This window comes from Bombus terrestris, chromosome 11 (genome assembly GCF_910591885.1).
Source record: "Bombus terrestris chromosome 11, iyBomTerr1.2, whole genome shotgun sequence".
In the NCBI taxonomy this organism is placed as follows: domain Eukaryota; kingdom Metazoa; phylum Arthropoda; class Insecta; order Hymenoptera; family Apidae; genus Bombus; species Bombus terrestris.
The window spans coordinates 10,369,348-10,392,601 of record NC_063279.1 but is presented as its reverse complement, the minus strand read 5'-3'; the positions used below and the strand labels follow the sequence as shown (position 1 = coordinate 10,392,601).

At 34.2% G+C, this 23,254-nt stretch overlaps 1 protein-coding gene across 17 annotated transcripts in view; it reads right to left on the bottom strand.

Annotated features, from left to right (window-relative positions):
• Positions 1 to 23,254, bottom strand: part of LOC100648481 (kinesin-like protein unc-104) — a 35,771-nt gene that overhangs the window by 3,601 nt on the left and 8,916 nt on the right. For 2 of the 17 annotated variants that reach the window (XM_048410406.1, XM_048410405.1), the window contains exons 2-29: positions 17,557 to 17,730; positions 16,191 to 16,273; positions 15,747 to 15,825; positions 14,795 to 15,140; positions 14,360 to 14,615; positions 14,056 to 14,058; positions 13,706 to 13,863; positions 13,249 to 13,388; positions 12,608 to 12,646; positions 10,625 to 10,759; positions 9,968 to 10,414; positions 9,057 to 9,259; positions 8,858 to 8,975; positions 7,979 to 8,151; positions 7,224 to 7,402; positions 6,603 to 6,740; positions 5,344 to 5,481; positions 4,886 to 5,004; positions 3,874 to 4,243; positions 3,695 to 3,785; positions 3,449 to 3,564; positions 2,761 to 3,301; positions 2,432 to 2,621; positions 1,846 to 2,093; positions 1,418 to 1,720; positions 542 to 829; positions 324 to 460; positions 139 to 240 (exon numbers count right to left, since the gene is read on the bottom strand). In XM_048410406.1, the coding sequence (XP_048266363.1) occupies positions 139 to 240; positions 324 to 460; positions 542 to 829; positions 1,418 to 1,720; positions 1,846 to 2,093; positions 2,432 to 2,621; positions 2,761 to 3,301; positions 3,449 to 3,564; positions 3,695 to 3,785; positions 3,874 to 4,243; positions 4,886 to 5,004; positions 5,344 to 5,481; positions 6,603 to 6,740; positions 7,224 to 7,402; positions 7,979 to 8,151; positions 8,858 to 8,975; positions 9,057 to 9,259; positions 9,968 to 10,414; positions 10,625 to 10,759; positions 12,608 to 12,646; positions 13,249 to 13,388; positions 13,706 to 13,863; positions 14,056 to 14,058; positions 14,360 to 14,615; positions 14,795 to 15,140; positions 15,747 to 15,825; positions 16,191 to 16,273; positions 17,557 to 17,656 (5,240 nt within the window). In that variant the 5' untranslated portion in view covers positions 17,657 to 17,730. The remainder of the gene's footprint in view (positions 1 to 138; positions 241 to 323; positions 461 to 541; positions 830 to 1,417; positions 1,721 to 1,845; positions 2,094 to 2,431; positions 2,622 to 2,760; positions 3,302 to 3,448; positions 3,565 to 3,694; positions 3,786 to 3,873; positions 4,244 to 4,885; positions 5,005 to 5,343; positions 5,482 to 6,602; positions 6,741 to 7,223; positions 7,403 to 7,978; positions 8,152 to 8,857; positions 8,976 to 9,056; positions 9,260 to 9,967; positions 10,415 to 10,624; positions 10,760 to 12,607; positions 12,647 to 13,248; positions 13,389 to 13,705; positions 13,864 to 14,055; positions 14,059 to 14,359; positions 14,616 to 14,794; positions 15,141 to 15,746; positions 15,826 to 16,190; positions 16,274 to 17,556; positions 17,731 to 23,254) is intronic. The other 15 variants (XM_020865282.2, XM_048410409.1, XM_048410408.1 and 12 more) reach the window with 15 other exon arrangements.

Genomic DNA, 23,254 nt, shown 5'->3' with positions numbered 1-23,254 from the left:
GTTATAAATAAATTTTTATGAATTATATGTTGTGATACAAATTTATAAATACTCTCAAAACTTAAAATCTTTATTTGTTCATATAAACGTATCGGATTATAGACTTTTTTAAATATAATTTCAAATGAACAGCCTTACCTGATTTGACCAGCAAGAAGAGGATTAATAGCGTACAGCCAGTCATAAACCTCCTTATCTCCTAAAGTTTGCAATAAATATCCTCGATGTTTTGTAACAACGCTGTAAAATAAAGAAAGCCGATTTGAGATGTCTAACACTGATTACATCCAAAAGTAAATAACTTTATATGCTCGATAACTTACCTGAAAGTATTTGGTACTTTCACCATAGCTAATTGATCTTCAGAATATTCAACTTGAGCAGTAGCTAAATTAATGAGAGCTCTCTCCACTGGGTCCTTTTCTTCCCGAAAGATTAAAACGTATGGTCGTCGTACAGCCTAATAACCAATGATAATTTTAGTATATCAATCAATTCTAGAAACGGAGAAATAAAAATACTGTATTCAAGATATACATACCACCCAACGTTTCTTCCAACCATTAGTCTTGTGTTCGAGAACATTTAGGTATCCTTTTCTGGCAATAACCGGACTGATGCGAATTTCTTCGACTTCCGGCACGTAGAGTACCAAATTCTCCTTCGATGGGGAAGATGAACCCAATGGAGCCGGTGCGATCGTACACGGTTGATTAGCGGATTCACTGGCTAATATACTCTCCTGCAGTTCCTGCAGTCTAGCTCTCTCCGGTGAACTTAACCTAAGGATGCACGACTTAGATCTGCTCCATACTATTATACCAGCAGCCTGCAAGTAACACTCCAGCATCACCCTGACCGTGTCCAATTTTACTTGCGGTTGTCTTTGACTCGAAAATCTCGAGTCATCGTCTACCAATTGTTGTGTTTCAAAGTAGACAGAAAGCGATTCTTAGAAGCTGATTGCGCTAGAAGCGCGACTTTCACTCAGCGAAGCTACTCGAAACGTTGCGTAACAAACGATTATTGATCGTTCTTAAAAGCGAACGTGAATCGAACTTCGATCAGATACAATAATTTCATTGAGTCTGTTGCAAGCTCGTATGTGGAAGAGACAAGTCGACCTTCAAATTGAATCGAATCCTCGCAATCTTCACTCATAATTGTTAAGAAATATCTTTAAGTTTTTCATTTCGAGATATTACTTATCCAGTTTTTAATTTTATACTTTTAATTTACATTTTATTGGCATTAAATTATGACCGATGATAATGTGAATGAAGAAAGAGAGTATCGTTTTTCTTTGAATCTCGAAAAACAAATATCTATTTTTGCCATCGAGATAAAAATACGATGATGCGACGAAGCGTGGACAACCGCTACTAGCAGGAGCACTCAGGCATGCGGGGAGGGTTACCTGCTCTAAGTAATCACTAGCTCTCTCGTATACTGACTCTTGGGACGAGGATGATATCACCGAAGATATCATAGATGCCGTCATATCGGCCATAGTGTCTTCCCCGGGTGAAACGTCGGACAATAGAATGGGTTCTTTGCTTGGAATGCGACCTTGAATAAGTTTGATATACTTCGTGGCTAGTTCTTTTTCTCTTTCGGTCATCTCCCAAGGCTCGTAAACGTCTTTACTAGTTGAACGCTTCAATTTCACCGGGCTGGCATGCGTTTCATTCGTCGCTTTCGCCATCATGTTGCAGACCTCCTGTATTGAATAAATATAACGAATGTATCTCATTTGTTTAACTTTTCTTCACCTCTACTCAAATGCTTAAATATTATATAAAGATTCTTAGGTCTTTATAAAACTAAAAATATAAGATACTTTACCTTCTCACTCTTTGTGAAATCATGAGATATTTTATTGCAGAATGACACTTTGTCGATACCGAGCTTTTCTCGTAACAATAGCGTGTGTCTTACTCTCTCCACCTCTTCTAATCTTGTCAATTTTTCTAACTCCCATTGGTGATCGAATATTAAGCTATCTCCCCGTGGTCTCCATCCATGAAGATTCTCCTCTCCTCTAACATACGTAGAGCTGGTGTCCAATACACGCCGTTGTCTCCTCTGAACGCCTACAAAAAAACAATTGCAAAAGTGGGGTGGGTACTGAATGTGGGAAAAGCGAAATGTTAGAAAGAAGTATGAATATGTTTCGTCTTGGCCAAGATTGGAAATTTCTTTGTCGAAATAATTTAAGAAGGAATAAAACATAACGAAGAAAATTGCCAATTCGTTAATAACATGATATAATAGTCATCGTGATAGCCACCGGAGCTTATTATTATATAATCTAGTAATGTAGTAACATCTTTCTAATAAAATATCCCCTTTCTCCAAATTTGTGCGACTATTATATCGACAAGGAGGGAAAGGATCAAGAGGGGTCTACGCTAAGGGTAGCAAGACAAACCTGGGCTACCTGCTTCCGAAGAACGACGCAAGACCAGCTCGTAAACACCACTGAGTCTGTTTGCTTCTTGATTGCGATAGCTTCCGCTGAATAGATGCTTCAGAGAACGTGGCCCTACTCTGGCATCTCTGCCATAAATGATCATACTCAAGTCTTTCGTGATGATCGCTGGTCTTCCACAATTCTCCAACTAAAAGAAATGATATGAAGAAATAAATCAGAGAACGAATCTTATGGCCGCATTTAATCTCCATTAAATATACAACGCATAATCTGTGATTAAATCTCTAATAAATATATAATATAAGACGAATAAAGAATAAGCGTACCTCGAGGTAAGCAGAAATTGTCATGAAGATTTGTTCTCCGTAAGCTGTAACTCTATTGAGCAAGGCCGAATTATGAAGAGAACTATCCCACGCTGCCTCGAATCTGAACATGCATCTATCATCACCAGGTATTTCTAGATATTCGCCAGGGAAAAGCCCTAACGAAAGCACCGACGAATCATTGTCCTCCTCCTCCGGTTCTGGCGTGTTTCTAATACGTCCGACGACCAACTCTCTTACATCTTTCCATCGCAGCTCAGACGCTGGTTCATGTACAATGGTAATTCGAATCCGACGCTGGATTCCCTGATGGAGCAAAAACAATCCACGACACGGTAGATCGTCGCTATGGTCGACCACGGATGGTACGTATTCACCGTTCGGCGCTAACTCGCAAATCTCAAACCAAACTAATACATCGTATTTCGCGTGCACGTGTGAGGTGCTCGGAGATGGTAAAACACTGCCGAATTTCGGTGAACGTACGGGTTGACTGATAGGTATAGATGGCGGAAGCATTCTCTTCGGTGGTTGTCTTACGCTATGGAATACAATGCAACTGAGTTTATTCGTGATTTAAGAAAGACAATAATATCTTACCAAATCGTTATAACTAACCATCTTAAGGATTAAAAAAGACAGTATCTTGTCGAACTAATAGATTTTATAGAAATTATTTAATACTTACTATTCCAGTTTTGCATCTTTATGCAGAGGATGTTGCTGATAGTGTCCAAAAACTTCGAAAACGATTGGCTGAGTTTTTAGATATTCCAAGAATGATTTCGTTACCGTCACCGTGATCTGAACAGTATACGAAAAAAAGAGAATAAAGAAACACATAATCGAAGTTGATCATATATAAATTATTTCTCCTTTTTTCATTTAATGCAAATTATTTGTTATTTCTTATTTTAATGTAAATGTAGCTTACATTTTGTACGTGATAAAATCCAGGAGGACATCCTTTTCCTGTATTTTTTACTGGCTCAGTTGAAAATGCCTCATCGTGTCGATGCAAGAAACTAGATATAACGCATCATAATCATGTATTAACTATCAATTTCTTATATAAAATATCTTTATTATTGTATTATATAAAACTAAACATACTTGAATTGGCAAAATATGTCAGCATATTCGGTAGAAATGCCCATGGCCTGTAACACGGTAACCCTGAATGTGAATTCAGAGCCAAGTTGCAAATGATCCGGTAGATCCTCTTCCTTCATGTCGCTGGAAACTGAGCTATCCCCTCTGCCACTGTCTGCATCGCCGATATCGTCTTCGTCTTTCACCTCCTTTTGCTCGTTGTGGCCCTCCACGACGCGTTCCTCGTGTAACAGAATTTGTCGGTTCTTCTCGAGAGTTTGGGTTAACAGAGTGTTGCGTTTGTTCTGCTTTTGATTTCCAAACAAGTCGTCCTCGAATGAAATTCTAGCTGACTGTCTGACGCCACTTGAGTATTCACTGTTTTCCTCTTCTGGAACAAGGGTTCGTTACGAAAATCCTACGCCAGAATACTTTTTCCACAAAATATAACGCGTTTCGTGTTCTTATCGATCGCGTGCAATAAATTTCTCATTATGACTGATATAAACTGACTGTCATAAAGTATTCTGACATATAATACAAGGAGTGATATCCAAGTAATAAGCGTATGTATTGAATAGTATGTAAAATATATTATGTATATATATTTACTTATTTAAGTGTGTATATGGGGTGAATAGTAAAATATATTATTGTAACATCTTTTAAATACTAAATTTAAATTTGTATGAACAATAGTGTACGCGTATAAATATTTTAATCCACACGGCAAGGAAACGATACAACAGTAAAATTATATGACGATAACGTAATTTTAATTACTTCTTTAACTACTTCTGAAATAATTGATGGAACTGTTGTCTAGTTTCATTGTATTGACATTGTTTCACAATCAATTGTATTACTGATAATATACATGTAGGTATACGCATTTCAACGATGCGGTCAACTTAAGATCGCCTAATCAATCACGTAATATGTATTTAATTTCCTCCATCAGAGGAAATAAAGGAGTTAAATAAACTTAAGGTAGGAAATAATAAAAGAAAATATACAGACACTGATTACGTACCAACAACAGCTTGCACGGCTACACGCAAGTAGCCTTTTACGTCTCCCTTTTCGTTTACTATCGCTACTTTGTGGATCAATGGTACAGGATACATAAGATTGCTTAGATATACGAAAGACCTATGGCAACAAACAAATTGTACATTTATTATCAACGTTTTTTTATAGGGCCATAAACATCAAAATGCTTCAACACTACAGATACAACACAAAATGTTTCATATTAATAAAACAAAATTCATTAAAATATTTAGTTCATTTATCAACTAGGTCGTTAAATATTTATAAAATACAATTTTTGTTAATGACTATTTTGTAAAATGTGCTCTTCGCTGTCTCAAAAGAAAGTTCATGAAGATTCGTTTCATCTATCAGCTAGATTGTTAAACAATTATAAAAAAGATAATCTAAAGCATAGATTTTGCAAATGTCTGATGTTTAAAAAGGTTTCTTACGAACCTGCCGACCATTCGGAACCAGGGAAAACGGTCGTAGAATGGATCACCTCCAGTGATGGACTCGATATTGAAATCCGGGGATGTCGGCGACAATTCTGCCTCGTTGTGATACATTTCTCGCATCAGTTCAAGTCTTTGTCTGCACAAAAGTGAAAACGTCGAATCTCCGTTGTTAATCGGTTCGTATTTTCCTTAGTCATAAGATAAAAACGTAATAAAACATTGTCGAGAAGCACAGTGAAGGACACTCTGTACATAATACTACACCGTATGCGTGGTGTTGTGTTCGGATGTATTCGAAAGTGGTATGACAGATATTGTACATGTTCAAACAAAGGGACATAACATGAGAACTTGAGTGTCTTTTATTTTCTTTAACGGTGACTGAAATTTTCGTAAAAATGTAAGTTCTATTTCATCTAAGTAATAAAGTTGATATATTAAGGACAACATTTTACATATTTCTGCTGTCCCTGTATTTTCATAGTAAGAAAGAATTACGTTACGAGTTACGATGATGTAGGACAGCTAAAATATTCTATATGATTTTTGTCAAAATTGTTCGATCATAGTTGTTTAATCATAGTTTCGTGTAATTCGCAGTGACACGTGCACGGTGAAGTCACAAAGCGATAATGTGAGAAAACTTCAGCAGCAAGGAGCGCACGTGTTCAGCGGGACGCAATTGAAACGTATACAGGAGTTAAACCCTTCGACTAATTTTCAGTTAATGCCAATCTAATAAATTTGATTACAGATTTCTTTAGTCAATATGTAGAATATACAGACTATTTCTCTAATTTTATTCTAATCGTTGAAACTGGTACAACGAAACTTTAGACTGCCTAAAGAGGAAATAAAAAAGAAAAATGTAAATATATTAAAAAATAAGATACAAAATAAGATAAAAGAATTTTGTAAAATATACGGAGGGGTTAATTCCGCCCCGATTGTTAATATCAAACAGACTAAACACGCTTGGCCATGCAGAGATCCTTGATCGATGTACATTTTCGTTGAATTTAGCACAATTGCAAAGCGAAAGTATATTTCGTTGGTAAGGAAGAGAGGAAGAATAGAGAAACTGTTCAAATCAAACAAACAGTGTATTGAGACGTAGCAGAAATACGGTGATAAGACGAGATTAAGACCGATATTTTGCACATATTCGTATATATATAAATAGTTAACAGAATTAGAGGATGGGCATGAAGCGTGTGACGATAAAGAGGAAAGAGTCTCACGCGTTCGAGCACCAACCTCGAAGGCAAAAGATTTGCGAGCGAGAACTTCGGATTAGAGTAGGCGGTTAGACATTGGAAAATATCCTCTTTGGCCTCCGGAGTGCTGGGGCTCGAGTCCTCGTTGTACACGTGTCGCATCAACTCCAAGCGCTGTCTATAAGTTAACACGTATTACTTGCGTGAGTGTCCCTGTGCGGTTTCATCCAAGCACGCGTCTAATTAAAAGCGATGATAGACCTTGATCCGCGAATCCGCACTCTTATCAGTTCTTTAATCGACCTCCTTACTATTCGATCGTACGACGAATTTAAAGTGTTGTCAACACTTACCGATTCTGATCGTATGGCCGAGAATAAAGAAATCGATAAAGGAACGATATTTTATTTTTTTCGCATTTGATACTGATATTAAAAAAAAGAAATGAGATTAGAAAATAGCTAGTAGCTATAATATTCGCTACAAATAATGGCAATAAGAAGAAAGGTGGCAATAAGGAAGCTTTCTGATATCTCGTTTCACTCGAGAGATATGTATTGGAGTTTGAAATAAATTATGTGACTCACCCTGTATATATAAACATAAAATGATAAGGTAAAGCATGTTCAAGAAATGAAATGTTAAATAAAATGTAACACACCTAAGTTTATCGAGTGTCCAGTAATGTGTCGCGCCATTCTTCGTGTCTTGAACTTCTACAGCAACTATAGTACGCGGGAATGGTCTTTCCTCCTCTTCCTCGTCGTCAATGACAGGCAAGAGATCCGAAGGAAGCGGCGAATAAAGCGTATCCGTGAGCAAAGTAAACTGGAATTGTACCTAAAAAGGATATATATGATATTTGTGAAGTAAAAGTAGAAAAAGCTTTTGTCGCCTGGAATAAATATAAAGATGTACCATTGTGAAAAAATGAAACGACCAATGAAATGTTAAATTATAAAAGTGATGGTGAGGTACGAAACAAGCGGATGGAATTAATAAAAAAAAATATCAGCGATGAATAAAAGATTAAACAATTAGATCAACAAAGGGATCGATATGGGAATGTAAAGTAATTACTTGTAAATACAAAGTATTTTTTTGACTATTAGAACGTCAAAAAGGGGGTACGCAAAAGTGCATTAATCGTCAAATTTGAAAATCTGTTAAGTTTAAGTAATTCAGGCTTAAATTAATATTATGACCGATGATTGATTAACAAAAAGCTTTTTTCGAATAATTTATTTTGAAATATTTGATCATTTTTGTGAAACTGATCAAATGTTTATGATGGCTCTTAAAAGAATGTCAAAAGATATGATGAAAGACATGAATGTTGATGATTCGTAATCAAAAAAGAGCCGTATAAAGGTTTAAGTTTTCGTTAGTTCATCGAAGAATGAACCACGGATGTACCTTCTTTTTGAGTTCGACAGAAATAGCGTTAGCTTCTTTGAGGAATATAGCGTTGCCCCATAGATCATCCCGAAGACTTGTGAATTGATGATATTTCCACTTGCGGAAGGCCCAAGCGGCCAGTTGGAACTCTCTCTCGGTCCAGTTGCTCTCTGCGTCAAACAAGGGGTTGACTGAAATGCAAGCCATTACCAGGCAAAACAGTCAGAGAAGCCAAGCATTTCGTGGATACTGGTTTCTTCGTTAAAAGAAGCGACTGGCGTTCTGTCCACGATCAGATGATACACCATTTCATTTTGCGACAAGCGATCTTTCTAAGAAACATACCTCGAGACTGCCAACAACTTTTTAATAATGGGGAAAAAGTAAAAATTTCAGGAACACAAAAGAAATATAGTGATGTCATACCGGTTAACTACATGCGTGCATCGCAAGTTAATTGAAAGACAAAATCGAACAATCAACGTACATTCAGAGAACATATTATTAACAATTCGTTACGTACCACCATCTGATCGTCTCACAGATCCGTACAATGATAAAATTTGTAATGGAATGAAACTGAAATTATACGACGGACAACGGTGTATGCCCCTTTAATTAGATTTTTCTAAAAAAGTTTACGATATAAACTATAGGTGAGTCCATTACAAATTCAAACCTTTTAACGAAAGGAATATAACGAATATATGTGATCATTCCTCATTCGTATACAGAACTGTGAAAAATGTTTGATCAAAGATCACTGGCTTGAAATTATGATAGTTCAAGCCATAATTGTTGATCTTATACTATCTTGCTTATGTGAATTTCAATAATTGTAAAAAGTCAGAATATGCTATGTCATAACTTTAAAAACCGTTCAATATGTGTACTCACCGAAAATATCTTCCTCGATATTGTTAAAGTCTTCGGGGGTATAACTGCTGTACATTGACATCGTCATGCTTTGTTCCTCAACCTGTCGTTGCAGTGCGTCTATTCGGGCCTCGTAGTTCTATGTAAAAATATAAGAAAGCATATGTATGAATATTTACATTGAGTATCCATTAGTTTATAAAATATTAGTTGTACTTACCTTTCTTTGTTCTTCGAACAATTGGTCCGCCTCTTCCTTCTCTTTGCGGAATTGTTCTTCCAAAGCTAATAATCTCTTCTCCATCTCAGCTTTTAGATCAATTCCTTGTTTTTCCAGCAATTCGATCTGTGCAAAGTTCCAGTCGACTGTTTCTCCATTTCCAGGAGTTTCTGCGGGAGATCCCTTCTCTCTTCGTTCACGGACTGCACAGCCAACAAAATATCTTTTTTCACATAATATCATTGTAGACATGTTGAATTATAGGCGGGTCTCTCCTCATTAAATATAAGATAACGTAGATAAAGCTATATTTAGTAATAAGATAGAAATAAAGAATGTAATAAGAATAACTCTTAGAACAACTTTTTCAGTTCTGAATCTTTCAACGGTTCACACATAACTTCCATCTGCCAATCATATCGCACTCTTAAAGATTACACAATACTGTTGAGTCTGTTTAATCGCTACTTCTATTAAAACACGAGGGCCTTCATTTATCAGAGCGTCGTATCTCAAAATCTCGTCTATGCCCTTTATATCATACGTAACGGTCTAACTCATTGGTGTATTAAATGTTGGAAATATACATTTTATAACCCTGTTAATCGCAGTGTTATACTGCAACAACCACCCCTATTATCTTAACCGAAATAAGGAGATCGATCTATTCGTGGTGTCGATTATTACAATCGTAACGGGAATTTACGATTCCCGTTGACGCGTTTTCTCGTGACCGCGTCTCCCCGCGATAGCTCGAAAATACACCGTATGTAGTCAAATTTAAATTTAATGCCCAGTCTTCCATGCTTGTACGAAGCTTATTCTCACTGAGGGCATTTAGGTATAAATGGTATCAAGGGTAAAGCATAGGTAAACGGTTAAGCATAAAACAAAGTATATACACTACTTACCCTGATCAGGGTGATTGAATCTGAACACATGATTCTTTCCTAAGATGACGCGAGATCCGGTCTTCAGAACGATCGGTTCAGTGACCTCACGCCCATTCACGTAAATTAAAGCTCCTTTCTTCGGAATCAGGGTAATAATACCCTCGTGATTCTCGAAGACGCAGTGCTCGCTCAGTATGTGAGGACCACATAACTGTATATCTTGCGGTATATTAGCTTCAGCGCTACCGATACGTGTGAAGCCATCCTTGATGTAGTAAATCAAACACTCGGACATGAGCGGATCCTCATTCAAATTCACCAAGTGAGGAGTCTTTTTCGGAGAGAATACACCAACCGTGACTCCATCCTCTTTCACAGCAACCCCCATTTCGGCGAACACCGCCTCGCGTTGTAAACGAATTATCTCGGTTCGTTTCAGCTTCTCTTCCCATGTTTCATTCAATTCTGAGAAGTAAATAACAACAAATTTCGTATGCTTCTAATTTTTACCATTTCGTTTAGTGTTATATATATATATATATATATATATATACACAATTGTTTCCAATAGCGTTCTTTTTTAACTTTAAAAGAATATTTATCTAACCATAGAATTTATTTTCTGTACAGTATTTCGTGTATGTAGTTTGTTAAAAGAATTAATATTTTATTTACCGGCTATAAGTTTTTCTGAAGCTTGCAATTGATCCACTGCTTCTTCAGCGATAGTCGATGTGGTGTGAGATGGAATTCTGGGCCGACTTTCCTTCACGTCGTCCTCGCGTTTGGTTGCTCGGACGATTTCATCCCCTGTGGGATAAATAGAATCGAATAAAAATACAGAAAGTATAAGGGATTGAATTTAGAATGGCGAGTCTCAGCCAGGGGTATAACACGCGTCTCGGAAACATCAAAAGCCATAACTAAAGCAGTGGCGTAAGTGAAAGAGAAAATTTTTGTCAAGATCTGTCCCATGATCCGTATCACAATGAAAAATGTTCTTTAGAAAAAACAGGAAATAGAACATGTAATTTAGACATTCTCCTGCACGAATAAAAGCTGTTATTATATTATTTCATTGAACAGAGAACTTCTTTAAATAATAATATATATTGTATATAAAAGAAAGTTGTTTCAAAGTTATTCACGTACATGAAAATTAACACATTATAGCTTATATCTTTTTTCTTATGAAATACCAAGGGATTAAACTTTACAAAATATCAAAAATTTGTTTTCTTATTTTGGTTATCGCATATAAAGCGACATTCTATCTTAAAAGAAACTAGAGATGACATTCAATGTGAAATCTCTGATTATAAAATTGAGATTGCATACTTCACAAATATCTGAGAATAAAAAATATCTTCGTGGCATACAATACTGTAAAAATGACAAATACAAACGATCCGTATATATTTATGCAAATCAAGCGCAGCACTCAATCAAATATTGCTATCCAGCTACAATGTTCATTAAACTTTAGTTGAAATCTAGTAAACGGTGCTCGTGTCACTGCGTCCGAGATGCGTTCGAGATGTTCATTGTCGAGTGCCATGCAATACCTTTAGGCTGGTTCGGGAACAAAGTGATGGATCTAAGTGGATAATAAGCGAGGCAAACAACACGTGTTTACTGGAGAGGAATTCTGACACAATGGAAAACTATAAAGCCTGAATTCATATGTGGCCGCTCGACGCGAAATGAATTGTAATTACATGTTTACATATCATTTAAGATTCTCTCGAAGACGCTAACAAGATTTTTCTAAAGAATGATATTACGATGACGATGATACATCGATCTCAATCAAATTGTTCGGCTCATAACACAATCAGTTACATTTTATATGACTATTTTTTCCTTATAACTATACTACGGATATTTATATATTTAAAAGTGCAAAAATATACAGAATGTATATAATATACAAAAGTCCTCATTTAATTTTTATTTCTTTATTTGTGTTTATAAAAATATGAATTTCCATCAACATCCACAATCTACTTAGAAGTTTATCTTAGAGGAAATGCTACCTTTCTGAATTTCTGATCAAGATCGAATTACTTGTAACGATTCGTTTTTATCGGTTAGTTACAACAATCTATTGTAATCCAAAAAATGTGGCAATATCGTAACGAATGATTAATTGTAATAAGGATCAAGGTATCTGCTTATCCTCATATGCTGCTTATTAAATTACTGTACCGAAAAGTCCATCAGAGTGACTCGATAGTACATTGGTTTAATTTAACGTTGGTTTATGAAATATACAAGAATGTTGCGTTCTATGCAACCATATGATGTGTTCTTCCTCTATTATTCATTCTTATATTTTTTTTTTTTAACGAGGAACGCTAAAAGCCGCTAATTATGCAGCCTACGAGAGGCAGGAACAATGATAATCATTAGGCACTGGTTGTCACAGGGTTGTATATATATTAAAGGAAAAACAGAATGCGTATCGCGAAGCATATGTAAAGAGAATTTTGTCGGAATCGACAAAAACACAGAAATAGAAATAGATAGATAGATGACACGCATTATGCACTTGGCCGTGAATGAAGCGGACGTTCAAAGAATAGGCGCAGAAGAGTGATCGATTGTCTGGCTTTTATAAGACTTTTCGTTGTGTGGATTGTCGGTTATTTTACTTACTAGATTCTTTCTTTTCATATGTGACTTTACCATCTGGCCCTACGTCAAGCACAGGGGAAACAAAGAAAAAAAATGTACTATGTAAATGGTGGCTTGTCTACCGCGCACTACTTTTTTACAATTTGTTTCTCCTTATTTTTTTATTTCTCTCTATATCTTTTTGTTTATCATCGTTTGTCCTTTCCTTCAGCTTGATATATTGTTATAGTAATATTTCTTTTCTCTTTTACACGAGCAAGTTTACTAAAACGCGTAGAACACTGCGAAAAATTATTTTTGCAACCTATTACATCATTTATAGCATATTTTCTTTTTTTACATGGGAGGAATATCAATGATCAAATAAGAGTATCGTCTAATGGAAGAAATACCATATTTCGTTTACAGTTTAATCAGTGTTCAAATATTACTCTTCCGTAAAAAGTATTTTCATTATAGAATTATTAAAAAACGTAACAAACCAACCCTGATAGATTATCAGGCACACGCAAATGTGTTCAGATTACTAGACTTTCAATTTCGTTATTTTCATTCGAACTATTATTTGCATATACCTGTCATAATGTGCCTGTATGCCTGTATAGAGAAAGAGGGCATCACTCTTTGAAATTGGAGTATTATATGGTGAAAATCCAACTTACCTTCTTGCACATCAATACCCTCTTGTTTCAGCAATTCCCGCAATTTTTGAATCTCTTCTTTGAGTTCTCTGATAAGCTTCGCGTTTGCGTCTTCGTTGACGACGGCTTTGCAAACTATTTGTTTCGCTCTGTCTGCGTATCTGTAGTTTATCAAAGTAAAAATAATAAAAATAATTATTCACAAACGTAGATATGATAGTAACGGGAACAGTTACAAAAAAGCATGCAGCCTATTACAAGTTATTTTATATAGTTAGCTATTTTATACAAATAAACTATCGAAGAAAGGAGATTTATTCATATTCGTTAAATTTGTTGATGCCAAAAATTCTTGCAACTCTAAATAACTATGCACTGAAATTGTCGTGCGACTTTTACGAAAACAGAAATGCTTGAAAAGAAGATCAGTTAATAAAGGCGAAAATAGCAAAATTACAAGGGTGATGAATAACTATACCGTAAGGTGGAGAGGGTTTCATCGTAATTGATGTCCGCTGGACTCACTGCCGCAATCATTGCTGTTTTAGAATTACCTCCTAGATTTTCTCTCAAAAGCCACGTTAGAACAGAATCTCTATAGGGGATGAAATCAGCCTTTTTCTTCTTTTTAGTCGCCTAGATGGCCAAAACAAGGACTCATTCACTGTCTATTTTGTATACAAAAATTTAGCAGACTAACATTCAATGTATTTCAAAGTATAAGTAATTAAGACATATTTGACGAATTGAAAATATTATGATACATTTAATTTGTAATATTATTAAATTAAATAAGTGAGTTAAAATATCATGGATACACGAACTTACCGCCTAAAAATCCATAAACGACAGTAGAGTAAACAGAAGACATAGATTTCGTTAATGTGAAATTTAGGCAACATCTACGTAACTTTGAAAGGTTAAAATTGTGCAACTTGTGTACAACCAATTGTGCAACTTGTGTACAACCAATTGTGTAACGTACCCATTTTTTATATGACTTATGTCAATAAAATAAAAAAGCAATTTCATCGTAATGTTACGTTCCATCATACGAGAAATATAAATTTCAAATCATCTTCCTACTATGCATTATACATTATTTTTTTATAGGTAAAAAAATATTGCTTACAATTTCAGCAAGGGCACTGATGACCTTTCCAAGGGTCGTCAAGCTTTTATTAATATTGGCACCTTCTTTCAATCTCGTACCCTTTGCACCAGTAGAATCAGCCCTTTCAGAACCCGCCAAATCGACCAGGGAGATTTTGCTGACTTTTTCTGTCACTAATCCTGTTGCAGAATCCTGCTTTTGTTGCGTGAAGAATATCGTAAATACGGCATGAGATCTGCTAGACGTTTCGTTCATATTTGTGGCTGCTACCGTTCTGAGAAAAGAAAGTAAGATATATGAAATAGAATATTTTGAAATAAAATATCAAATATATTTTATATCAATTTTTATAATATATTATATATTAAAAGTATAATACTAATCTTTCAATTAATTAGATGTTTGTCAGTTTGGATTATTAAATTTCACTAATTTTATATTTAATGTACATACCTTGCCTTGTTCCCTTCATCGATAAGATCATGAATATCTTGATACGACATCACCGCCAATTTGGACAGGTCCTCAACGTACGGTCCAAGCAGAGGATGCTCCCGTACACGAAGGTTTCCTTTGTTCTTGGGATTTAAGAGATCCCGCACCCTTTCGCAGTATATTTCCATATAACTCACTTCAACAGAATACTTCAGGCACTCGTTTGAATTGCGACTGATTTTTCTAAAGAGGTCCTTGCAAATTTGAGGTATTATTCCCTCTTGACCTTCTTCTTGTTTACCCATCATAGTGTATGATTTGCCAGCACCGGTCTGTCCGTAAGCGAATATACAGACGTTGTAACCTACATGTTAACAAAATCATTGTTCAAATTAATTATTAATTAAATTTTTAAATAATTAAAATTAGTAGCTAAAACTATATCGAGTCGTACATATACTGTTGGTCATAAGTAATAAAACTCCTGCTGATATTTGATGCAAATCAAATAATTGATAATAAATATTAAATATTTAACTATCTTTATTTTTTAATTATTTTATTACAAATTTCTCAAAACTTAGTCCAATAAATGTAAGGAGTAGATATCATAATATTTATAAATGATAATGCGTCTACATATTTCTAAAAATCGCGAGTATTGTAAAAGGTATAACAAGATGTCTTTCCAATAATCATTTATTATAAGAAATTCATAAGAACAGTAAAATAATGTTTTCAAATTTTTTAACGGTAGCATATATTCGTATGTCGTGAATATATGCCAAGATCGTATGAGAATTCGAACGACTAAATTCCTATCCGGATGGTATGTGGGTCCACATGTTCGGTTTCTCGACGTAAATTCCGCGGTATGCGACAATTCGAGTACACGATGCCTAAAGTATTGAGAAATTGTTCGATCAATCTCTGCAGACGTTCAGAAATTTTCCATTTGGTATATGCTCACCTTCGAAAGCATGCTCCAACATCTCTTCGCCGATATCCTTGTAGACCATTAGTTGTGAAGAATAATTTGCATCGTTTGGCTGTGACAAAGAATATAGTCCATTTATTATGTTTTTATACTATCTGTTCCCGATATCGGTTTTACGATAATGCGATAAATTATCGAATAGATGTTTAACTTGTGTCCTTTTACTAACTTCTTCTTGGTCTTAATCTCAGTAGGAGTTATTGTAAGTACCTATATAATTTAGACTCTCTTTAAATAGTTTGATTCTTGTTATTGATCCGTAATTTTAATTAAGAGTAACAATTCACTTTATTAATAATGGACGAATTTATGCTATATTTATAATAGATCTTTAGAGCAATGAAATAAAAGGAACACCAATACAAATGATTGATCTTTTTACGGAAATTCAATAAAACGAAAAAGGTATATACTTACATCCATGGAAAAATAGGAATAATCGTAATTGAAGCTCTTGAGCGCATCTTTGCTGCCAGGTGGTGCTTTGGGATTCAATATCGCTGGAACACGCAAAACAGCAAATTAGTAATACAAAAGGAAGTCACAACTTATTACTCGTTCTTATTTCATTTCCAACTCTTTCTGCGTTGTATATCAAACACGATTCTCGGATAAGACCCATAAAAATTGAATAGAAAGTTTCCAAATATAAACTTTTCTCATTCGTACGTACTGATCAAAAGCTATATAAACATGTAACATATATTACGCACGAACAAATCGATAGACAAATAAATAATTAGATTAATACGTGTGTCATGGTCGAATAAGGACAGCTGCAGGTGATTATATAAAAAGAAGAAATAAATATATAAAAGACAAAATCCGGGAATGTGAGATTACATGTGCATGTAAAAATATTGATTAACTATGTCGAAAATTCGCAACGAAATCATTACACACCAATGAACTGACGTCAATGTGTTCTCCGAACTTTATCTAATATTAAACTTGCCCCGTGATCCATTTGCATTTTACGAGACTTAAGGAACCGAAGTTCTTCGTTCAATTCGTGACGCAACATTAAAGTTGCACGAGAAATTGCCTCAAATATCGAGTAAAAAACTTTTACAAGAGAGAACCAGAATTTTCACCTCGACATTTAAGTAGATTTTCCCTTCAACAAACAACGCGTGTATACAAGGCACGCTATTAGCCAAGTTTGTTGAGTTCAAGTTGTTTAAATTGAAGATTTCAAATGAATGAAAAAGATCGAAGGACGTGGTTATGCATGTATGCAAAATGTTAACCCAGGTATAATATCCCACTTACATAATATGTGTATGCCCAATTATTACGTAATATTTTTCAAAATAATGTCAATTTTTCCTTTATCTGAGATTTAAATTGAATCAATGTTAAATTTGTTAATGTATGAAAACTACCTTTTCATTTCAAAGAATATTGGTTCACGAAACAATAGGAAAGACATACTTCAAATCAGGTGAAATAACAGGCTTGTAATAAAAAACAATTGTCTAATCAGAAGAAGTTTCGTTCTATATGTTCTATACAAACACAATTACGATAATTGAATGACAAATCAATGGCGAAAAAACGAACATGCATCTATGTCTTGATAGAAGCAATTGTTCTCGTGGTAAACGCGGCAACTGTTTTGTTTTGTCGAAAACAATTTTTTTATTTAAAAAGAAGAAAAAAGGTAGAGAATAAATAATAATCAGATCATAATACAAAGACGAAGAAACGAAACGGAGGACGAAATACGAGCGGAAAACAGCGTGAAAGTACAGACAATGTACGAGAATTAAATTATACTCACAAGTAGTATTGCCGGACATTTCGATAATACATTGTGCCTCACGGGAGATCTCTCGATTGTTGAAGGGCCGTACCCTCACCGCCACCTTTACCGACGACATTTTCCGTCTGTTTTTAATTCAGCGTCGGATCACGATGGCGGCGGTGCTGGCGATTGACTTTTTCCTCGTTTTCTCTGTGGAAATAAAAAGGCATCGTTAGCGAAACTGGCATCGCGGAAGAAAGACACGATCGTAGGCTTCCATTCAGTAGCGGTCACGCGCTTCTTGATTAATTGTAACGATACGTTCTTTCGAGATAATCTTATTTGATATTATATCGCTAAATATTTCAGGAGGGACAGCTGAAGAGGAATGAAACGACGAGGGTTGTAATTAAAATTTTCTTTTTTAATAGACATATAAATTCTGGCTGTGGAATATTTCGCCTAAAAATAGAAACAAAAGTATCACTTATTTTTTCATGAAGTAGTTTTATTATTTTATTCGCGTTATTCTATGCAACTTTTTGCGCGTATTTAAGAAGCACAACTTGTTTTTATTATAATTTTTCACCATCATACACCTTTTTAATTACACATTATAAAATGTTTAAAGATCTAAGAATATCAGCAAACAAAATTATTTAGAGAAAAGATAAATAATGTGTAAGTTGAATTCTATTAATATAATTCGGATAAGGATAAGAACGAAATTGAAGACATATCTGTCTTATCAAATAAACGTCTTTTCACAACGTCGTATGTGCATGATCTTCTTCGATTCGTAAGGTTCGGAACAAACCTTTCAATATCAGTAAAATGATATCATAATAAAGGATGGTAGACGTGTCAACGTCAAAACAATTTGATTGAATTTATTATGGTATATTTCATTAGGTCGTAATCGAATCTTGACGCCGTAAAGTCCGTGGCGTCAATTATCCACCAACAAGAGTAACTAGTACCTACATAGTGCATGACGTCGAAAATCGATATTCACCGACAAAAGGTTCGTCTATCGGTAGGTAATTATCCCTCCATACACAGAACAGTCGGCCAATAAACATCAAACGAATCAGCGCAGGAACAAAAGAAGAGAACAGATTATCATTTATCCATAAATCCGATTAACTTTTGCAATTGCTGAAAAAGAAGCTCAGTATGAATATCCATGATACCAAATAAAGTTTCAAGACTCTACTTAAAATAAGAAATATTCAATACTTGCTTTTGTTCAGTAGATTTAATAGCAATTTTGAAGTTTATTGCTGTACGTTGATGTCTAATGTCAAATTGGTCTGTATCACAGTGCATACTATGCCAATTTTAGACATAACTAACTATGTTAGAATAGCTTGAATTTTTACCAGAAACACTGCTTTTGACTTTTTCTTACTAGAAACATTGCAAAACAAACTTTTCACTTTACATTTAAAATACAAAATATGTTCAAATAATATACAATAACTTTCATAATGCATACAATTCTTATCAATATTAAAGTAGTTAGATATCAATGACGTAAATGTATCATAGATTATAAATTTCTTTCTATTTAAAAATACGTAAAAACCGATAATTTAAGCAATTGTTAAGCGCGTTTGTTAATTTCGTTAATTGATGTTTCTGATGTTTTTTTATGTAATATATTTTATTAGTTTGTGCAGTGAGGAATAAAATGTGTTCAAAACTGGGGAAAGCATATTTTTAGCTAACTATAGGATGTAGTATGTACATATAGTCCCTCATCAATGGCTGACCCATTCTACTGCGAACGTATCGATATTCTCTTGTCTATTCAGCTGCACAGAAAAATCCATATTAGGTACAAGATTAGTTCTCGAAATCATTAGAATCTGTATAACCAGTTTTATCTCCCTGATCAACTATCCGTGGAAATTAAGTGAACGTGTAACTTCTACCTCAAGGGCACGAACATAAGCTATATTTATAACCACATCATTAAGATTAAATTCCAACCCTATGCTTATCATAGCGAGGATGATAAAACTAATTTTCAAGGGTATTAAAATTTAAATGGCTAATAAATTTCACTCAAAGATGTAAAGATAGTTTTAATGTTGGATATAAATTCTATTAAATATTGTACACTGCGATTTTAATGTATGATTTTATTAAAATGTTAAAAATCTTTTCGTTTGATTTAAAAATAAAAATTCGTGCGCTGTATTCCTCGTTATCCCGACAATAGACCAATAGTCAGGCTAGGTTCCTTTCTTTCTGAAACGAAGCGGAACAACAGTTTGAATCCAAGGATCGATACGATACATTCAAAGCAAAGAAATTGCAGAAGTTGCTGCTGAGCAAAGTGCCTTCTCCTGTAATTCAATCACGACGAATGGTAGATACAATTATCGTCGCTAGTAAACGTATTATTACCACTTGATGCGACATCAAAGATGCTTATTTTATGATCTTCCCACGAGAAAATGAAAGGTTGATCAGATGAATTGGAAAAACAAGGAAAGGAGATGGTCCTGATACAGGCGTAGTACTAACGACTGAATATTGTGATCCATTTTTAAAATATCCTCTCTGAGTAATTGGTTTGCTTTAAAGCAAGAAGTTACGTCTTTGAAGTCCGTACAGTAAAGTTAATCAATCTAGTGAACCCTTAATCTATCTAGTAAAACACAATAAAGAAAAATAATCTTTAATGCGCTGTTTAAATCATTCTAGTCTTCTTGTTTTTAAATGAGATGATATGAAATAAAAATAAATTTTATTCGTAAGAAAGAAATTACACGGTATCAGAGGAGCAAGAAACGTCGAAGAATTTTTTCAAGAAAAATTTCCTACGCGGGTTCCAATGGAAATCCTTCTGCTGTTATCTCACGCGAAGGATAAACGATAGTGACGTTTCAATCGAAGAAAAATCTCTCCGAGGTGACGCAATTCCATGTAAGGTTTTAAATTACGTTAGTGATACATGATGGTAATTCGTTTTTGTAAACAGAAAAATTTCATTCCCGTAAATGAATTTATTGAAACAAACTCAAATTTTCATCATAAAAATCAAAGTAAATATATATATCAATTAATGAAATATGTACGTTACCTATCAGTTTTCAATTTTAAAAATTCTAAATTCGTACGTTGAAATTAGAAGAACTCGGATTTAAAAAATCTCAATGTTTAATTCCAGGTTTCAAGGGTTTTATTTTTCTAAACGTATTTAAATCTCGTGACGCACCTTGACTTCGATAATTACTGCGCCATTTAGAAATGCAAACAAGCAGCTATGCTGGTTCGAGCTTAAAGCATCGCTTAAATGAAACGGGTACACCGCGCCGCTGTAAACGCGACATGATGATTTAGAAAAATGATTTCTTAAATCTGAATGCTTATAATATAATGGATCAAATATCTGATAACACGAGTATCCTTGATACGAGAATAACAATATCATCGCTATCGATCAACCGATAGTCACGGCCGGGTATTGAAAAAGACTGCAACCGTTGACTGACTACGCAGTGACACGAATCACTTGCAGAGTCTGAACAAGCACTGATATCATCCATTCGATTTTATGAACTACGATTTAAATTGTCGTACTTGCTGCAAGAGCACGTTTCTTTGTAAACCGTTTTTATGGGTTTAATTGCATGACTAAAAATCAGAGAAAGATTAAACGTTCTGAAAATCATGAAAATATTAATGTTTAACTTCTTGAAGGATACCTTCACATATTATGCATATACGGACAAATACTGTTAATAAGAAGTATATCTTGTACGAAATGTTTCTGGTTATAATAAAATAGTTAACCTTTGCATATAATGGCATATGTATGTGTATTAGCTTCCTTAGTTAAGGACGTTCTATCAGTTGGGAACGGAAGAAAACAGAATTTTTATTACTTTCATAGTACCATCTTTACTACTCTTTATTCAACCAAAAATATATATAAATAGCCTGTATAATATAACTTTATTTGATAGATAAAAATTATGGAGAAATTGAAATATTTCGCATCTTGAAAAATGGGGAAATGCTAGTTAGGACACTTTAACTACAAAAAGACGATGTATATTATCTTTTTCTGAAAAACAAAAACTAATGATCTTTCTCTGACTTTAATAAATTTATAAAATTCATTCTCAAAGAGATAAAATTATCCTTAAAACCTACCATCCTATTTAATTACAAAATCACCCATCTATTTATACAAATGTATCTTATTCACCGTGTAAAATAAAAAATATTAATTTATATAAGGCATTTTATTTAATTTTTCTATTTTATTTGTTAAGAATCCAAGTCACTTGAATAAACGGTCCGGTAATTATTCTGTGCAGCGTATAGCGCCTCTGGCGAAAAAAGGACCATCGCTATCAGTTCAATATTCCACTGAATATTCTCCGTTATTGCAACATACAATAAGACAGATCTTTTTGTTAAAGGAATATCGATAATATCTGAAAGGTAGAAGTATATATATTGCACGGCCGTAAATACGTAATTTCGATACAATCGTATTGTGGTGTTCCGTATGGATGTAAAAGTTGCTAGAATGTATCAGCAAGGAAATTTCACCTCCGCTCATAGACTGAAAGGCAACAGTCAGCAGGTTAGTAATTAACATTACGCTTCTTTGCTCGGTTATCGATTGACACGTTATAACACAAAAATAGATCTACATCTATATTATTGTAGATTTACTCGACTAAATTTAGATTAAACTGAAATAAGAAAAAAAAAGAAGAAGAAATAAGATAAATACAATAGCTACTTTTAAAACTAACATGTATTCATTTAATGTTAATAATTCGTCCTGAATTTTATCTGAGATCGCTTGACTTTGTATTATCCTTGTTAACCTTTTTTAAGGTTAACTTTGTACATATATGTATATTATTAGACTGGAAGTCTTTTCTTATATTCATTTTTTTATGATTAGAGAAGAAAAAATCGAAAAAGAATATAAAATCCACATTGTATGATATGTATAGCAGGAAATGGAGTACATACTGCGATTTCATGGAAACGTATACCGCTGCGTGTGCAAGTACATTCTTGAGATGAACGTAAAAACATAGCCACCACGTAATCGATAACAGCAACCGAGTTCGAGTTACACGGTGACTCTAACCAACCAAATTTCAATTTTCTATTAATTGATTCTTAAAACTCTTATAACTCGATCTATCATCGATTCGAATATAATTGACGCAATATCCATTTTCAATATCTATTTCGATTTCCAATTGGATAAATATCGTTCCCCACCCAACGTAACCTCAATAATCTATAAGAGTATAAATGAATTTTTCCATCTCCAATATGTTTAGTCAATATCTAAGATTGACGTTTTGACGTATTTAGTGAAATATCGTGTAATTTGTTTATGATAATTGAATGTATTCCGATCCGTGCTACGGTGATGATTATCGATGGTATGACCTACCATTCGATTCGAGTGCACAGTCGTGTTGCACCATGTAACATACGTATAGGGGTTTAAATGTACAAATTATCGTTGGATTGCTAAAAGCGTAATAAATTAGAAAAGATTGTTACTTTTGAAATATTTGGAAAAATGAATTTCAAGAGTGAGCTATTTTCCAGAATAAGAATATCAAAAATTTTCTAATAGAATTATTTGGCAAGAGTAATATTATAATTCAAAAGAGGAATTAAAATCTTTTTCGAGTAATGAGCAATAAAAACAATATTTTCTTAGAAGCCTGAAAAT